The sequence below is a fragment of the Microtus ochrogaster genome, chromosome 1 (assembly GCF_000317375.1).
Source record: "Microtus ochrogaster isolate Prairie Vole_2 chromosome 1, MicOch1.0, whole genome shotgun sequence".
In the NCBI taxonomy this organism is placed as follows: Eukaryota; Metazoa; Chordata; class Mammalia; order Rodentia; family Cricetidae; genus Microtus; species Microtus ochrogaster.
Genome location: NC_022009.1, coordinates 40,317,710 through 40,322,905, shown reverse-complemented (window position 1 = coordinate 40,322,905; position 5,196 = coordinate 40,317,710). Strand labels below are relative to the sequence as shown.

General features: G+C 47.3%; 1 protein-coding gene across 1 annotated transcript in view; it reads left to right on the top strand.

The window, feature by feature from the left end:
• Syne3 (spectrin repeat containing nuclear envelope family member 3) overlaps positions 1 to 5,196 on the top strand; it is an 82,989-nt gene that overhangs the window by 68,528 nt on the left and 9,265 nt on the right. Inside the window, exons 15-16 of the mRNA XM_005343516.2 lie at positions 316 to 474; positions 4,251 to 4,404. Of these exons, the coding sequence (XP_005343573.1) occupies positions 316 to 474; positions 4,251 to 4,404 (313 nt within the window). The remainder of the gene's footprint in view (positions 1 to 315; positions 475 to 4,250; positions 4,405 to 5,196) is intronic.

Sequence of the window (5,196 nt, the reverse complement as noted above, 5' to 3'; positions counted from 1 at the left end):
GACCACTGGGTAGGCGTCAAGGACAATGACCACTGGGTAGGTGTCCTGGTCAAGGGTTATGACCACTGGGTAGGCGTCAAGGGTGATGACCACTGTGTAGGTGTCCTGGTCAAGGACGATGACCACTGTGTAGGTGTCCTGGTCAAGGATGACGATAGCTTCTGGAGCTCCAGAGAGGTGATGGTGAAAGATGCTCTTGCCTTCTAAATATGGATTAATAGAGACCCCTTCAGCATCCCTCTGAGCCTTTGCCATGCCATCCAGGAACCATGGCCAGCAGGCCTTTCTCACATCTAATCACATGCTTGCCTGCAGGCAAACCTACCGGAAGAACATGACGTTCATGAAGATTATTCCCAGCTCCTGAGGGACTTTGAACAGTGGCTGCAGGTTGAAAACTCCAAGCTAGCTGGAATTGTCACAATGAGAACAGCCACAGCCAAGGATTTGAGGACCAGAGAGATGAAGCTGCAGGTCTGTTCCAAGGAATGATCCTAATGGGGTCCATGCCACCAGAAGTTCCTCAAATGAAGGAGGTCATACTTAATAGCTATTTGTAAGCCAACCTGAGTCTAAGTAATCGTTTTATATATTTTTTTTGGTTCAAATAGTTTAGAACTAATTTTTCATTGCATCTGTCTATCCATGCATCCATTTATCTATCCATGCATCCATGCATGCATGCATGCATCCATCAATCATACATTTGTGCATGTACCCATCTATCCACTTTATATTTCTCTATTTGAAAAATATCACCACAGATTGCTTGACTCTGGTATTGGTTAGCTGTCACTGTATCATAAAACACCATGACAGCAAGTTGCTTAAAACAACAGCTCTTGTTTAACTCATGATTTTGATATTTGGTGATTTGAGCTCAGCTTGGTTTCTGCAGTTCTTGGGCCCAAGACACATCTGTTGGACAACTTTATCTTTTGTTGGATGTGAAACATCTAGGTGACCCTTGTGGGGGGTCTGGAAGTTGGCGAAGACGAATAGGACATGGACTATGCCTGTCTCATTCTCATATGGGACAGCCCAGACTGCTCCATGTAGCTGCAGAGTATAAGGAAGCCTATAGGAACGGGAAAGGCCCTTGGATGCCTAGATTAGAAGTTTGCATGTTAGGGTCACACGGATTCTTCTGTGTTATGCTGTACAAAGAATGTCAACAGGCCATCTCAGGATCAAGGGAAAAGAAAAGAGACTCCACCCCTTGATGTAAAGTCAAAGTATGGTGGACAGGGGAAGGAAATCCCATGCTTGTATTCAGTCTACCACTGCTCTCCCCTTCCTGCCATCCTGTTAGCCATCCTGTTAGCCATCTTGTTAGCCATCCTGTTAGCCATCCTGTTAGCCATCCTGTTAGCCATCCTGTTAGACATCCTGTTAGCCATCCTGTTAGACATCTTGTTGCCATCCTGCTAGTCTTGGTCTGTGTCTATTGCTATCATGAAATACTCCAGACTGAGTAATTTATAACAAATGAGAATTTCACCACTCCAAAGGCTAGAAAGTCCAAGTGCCAGAACCTAGCAAGGTCTCCTTGTTGAGTCAGCATATGGCCAAAAGATGGAGGAGGCACAAAGAGGCAAAGGGTGTAAAAAGAGCCTTTTCATGGCAGCAGTAGTCCCGCCCCTAAGGGTCGTTAACCCCACCCTCGGGCCAGGTCATCTCTCAACAATCCCATCTCCCAATACTATCAGCTTGGGTTTGGGAAGGGATGATCATTCAACCCATGGCAGTCACCAGACCCTTCTTGAGTCCACTTCCTGGATGCTTCTGTCCCCCCTGCACTTACTGATCACCTGTTTATGGTAGCAGCTTCCTCCCTGCTCTCTTTTCTGGTGGACTGTCACCATGTCATGGCTCCTTCTGCAGGCAGTCATGATCCAACAGAACCACTAATCTGACCTTAACCACCACCCCCCCAAGAAAGTTTTAGTATGGAGTTCAAACCTAAGCCATTGTCCAAGACTCCCTAATCAAGCCCACTCTGCTTCTCTTCGCCTTTATTTATGTGAAATCTCAGTGATATTTTAGGGTCCAAATTTCTTCCTATGTATCCTGCCTCATTAGCAATCATTTGAACTGCATTTGTGGTGTGGACTCTTTATGAAAAATATCTGACAAGATGTCTTAAAATACCACTTTTGCCTTTGATGACTTTTTCCCATATGTCAATGGAATCTACATTTTTTTCTTACCACTGTATATTTTTGTTTCTTTGTTTCTTTTGTATATTTTTCATCCTTGACTCAGAGTGTTGAATTCTGAATATTTTTTTCTGACTTGGCTTCCACTTGACTAATTGTCTTTCTGGCTGTGTCTCATTTGCTGTTATATATGTCTATGAAGGTCTTAATGTTGGTTGTCATAGCGATCAGTTTTAGAGCTTGTATTTGGGTCCCTCTGATCTAGTTGGTTACATTCTCTGGCTTTCATCACATCCTTGATGACATGTTTAAGCTGGTCTTTTAATTCTTTGAACTGTAACCCATCATAATTACACTGTCTAATAGTTCTGATATCTCCAGCTGTTTAGGAATATTTCTGTCACATATTTCTGCTTCTCATTCTTGGTGCCATGTATTATTGTGTGGTTACTTTTTGTCCTGAACAAAATACACATAAAAACTTATTTGGGACTTAGGATAATCTCTTCCTCCAGAGGGAATTTTGTTTGATATTTCCCAGAGGCAGGGGGCCTAAGATTCTGGGGCTACTGAGTCCAAGTTCAAGTCTTGTAGTTCCCTGGCCCACTGAAATGATCTGGATGATATGTGTCCTCAAGGTTCAGATTCACTTATGGTTCCCTTCACTCTGAGTGTAAGCCTGCAGGCATCCCGTCTACAAAGGGAATCACTTATAACTCCCTTCCTCTGCAGAGCCCAGGCTTTCGCTTTCATCACCTTACCCTTTGGAGGCTGTGAAAACACAGATTGTTTTCAAAGCTGGTATTATTCCCTCTAGGTTGGTAAAAGTCCTAAGAGCAAAAGGAGATCTGAACAAAGTCCTCACTTTTCTGAGTTCTCATCCATCCCCAGAGCTTCTGTGATTTTGTTTACAGTGCTGGGGATCAAACCCAGGGCCTCAGACATACGAGTCACGTGTTCTGCCCTGAGCTGCACTTCCACCGCCTTGGCTGCATTTTTGTCCTGACTCGCCTCTCCTATTTGTTATCCCATTGAAAGCTTTAAACGCTGCAATGTGTTCTCAGTGTGTAGCTCATCCCGCTGATGGGGCTGCATATCACAGCCAGTCTTGCCACCCACCTCCCCGCTCGGATCTGTTGCCCGCCCGTCACTCCAATCATATCAAACTTGACCTCTCGTCCAGCCTACAGCATGGTAAATTCTGAGCAGCTTAGCCAGGGTCCAGGCTGGGGCTGAAGCCTAGGCTCCAGCCTGTAGACCTCTCCTCCATCCCACTCCTCTCAGGACTCCAGGGGAGAGCTGCAGTCTCCCCAACTCAACATTGTGCTGCCGGTCTCAGCAATGCCAGCAGGTGGCTTGTCCACGGTGATCACTTTGTGATGGTGACCACTGTGACAAACCTCTTGTCCTGGAATGTCAGTGTTAAAGGTAAACACTGTGGGATGTTCTCTAACATTCCAGGTGCATAGATGAAGGCTGGAAAGGTGGCTCAGAGGTTAAGAGAACTTGCTGCTCTCACGGACGACTGGGTTCAGTTCCCAGCATCCACATGGTGACTCACAACCGCCCATGACTCCAGTTCCAGGGGCTCTGATGCCCTCTTCAGACCTCTGCAGGCACCAGGCACACTCTTGATACACATACATATGTGCAGGGAAAGCATGCATACACATAAAAGAAACACTCCTAAGACCAATTTTTAAAAAGAATATTTATTTTATGTGTGTGAGTGTTTGCTTGCACGCATGTCTGTGCATCCCATGTGTGTCTGGTACCCTCGGATGAAAGAAGAGGGCATCAGATCCCACAGGACTGAAGTTAAAAGTAGTTACGAGTCAACATTTGGATGCTAAGAATTGAACCCAGGTCCTTTTTAAGAGCAGCTATTGTTCTTAACCATTGAGCCATCTCTCCTACCCTAAAAGCATTTTTTTTTTTAAAAAAACTTGCATGGGTGAGAGTCTCATTTTACTGGTCCTGTCCACATCTCCCAGCATGCCTCAGGTAGCACTTGATTGGCACCTCCTTCTCAGCCAGGTGGGGCTCTTGGGCCACAGGGCAGCCATAGCATGATGCTACTTTTTCTCTCAGGAGCTAGAGGCGCGGATCCCAGAAGGCCAGCATCTGTTTGAGAACCTGCTCCATCGCAGGCCAGCAAGGGACCCCTCCAATGAGCTGGAAGATCTGCGCTATCGATGGATGCTGTACAAATCCAAGCTCAAGGACTCTGGCCACCTGCTGGTAGGTGCTGCGGGTAAAGGGTGGGGATCCAGGAAGCTTGGGAGAGACAGAGCTAGGTCTATTTAGTGCATTCTGGTGTATCCGTAACCAGGCCAGTGTGACTGCTCAGAGGAAGAGAGGGGCACACCCGCATCTCAAGCACTCCACTTAGGTCATTCTTTGTCCATCTTACCTCCTGGTGACACTGGAGTTCTGTGAACAGTGTCCGGATCTCTTGTTCCCACCATGTTAGAGTTTTATGTACATTTCCCATTTGGTCTTAGAGCCACCTTCTGCTGGAACCTCTGCACCCCATTCTCCAGAGGGGATAACTGAGTCCTACCCCTGACCCCAATGCTAGAAACTCGGGTCACAGATCTTCCCTGGAAGAGGCAACATTCTGTTAAATCTCTGGGATGTGGTTCTGCTGTTGGGGTGTGTGGGTTGGATGCTGGGGATGCATGGGGTGGATGCTGGGATGCATGGGGTAGATGCTGGGATGCATGGGGTGGATGCTGGGATGCGTGGGTGGATGCTGGGATGCATGGGGTAGATGCTGGGATACTTGGGGTGGATGCTGGGATGCATGGGGTGGATGCTGGGATGCATGGGGTGGATGCTGGGATGCATGGGGTGGATGCTGGGATGCGTGGGTGGATGCTGGGATACGTGGGTGGATGCTGGGATGCATGAGGTGGATGCTGGGATGCATGGGGTAGATGCTGGGATGCATGGGTGGATGCTGGGATGCATGGGTGGATGCTGGGATGCATGGGGTGGATACTGGGATGCGTGGGTGGATGCTGGGATGCATGGG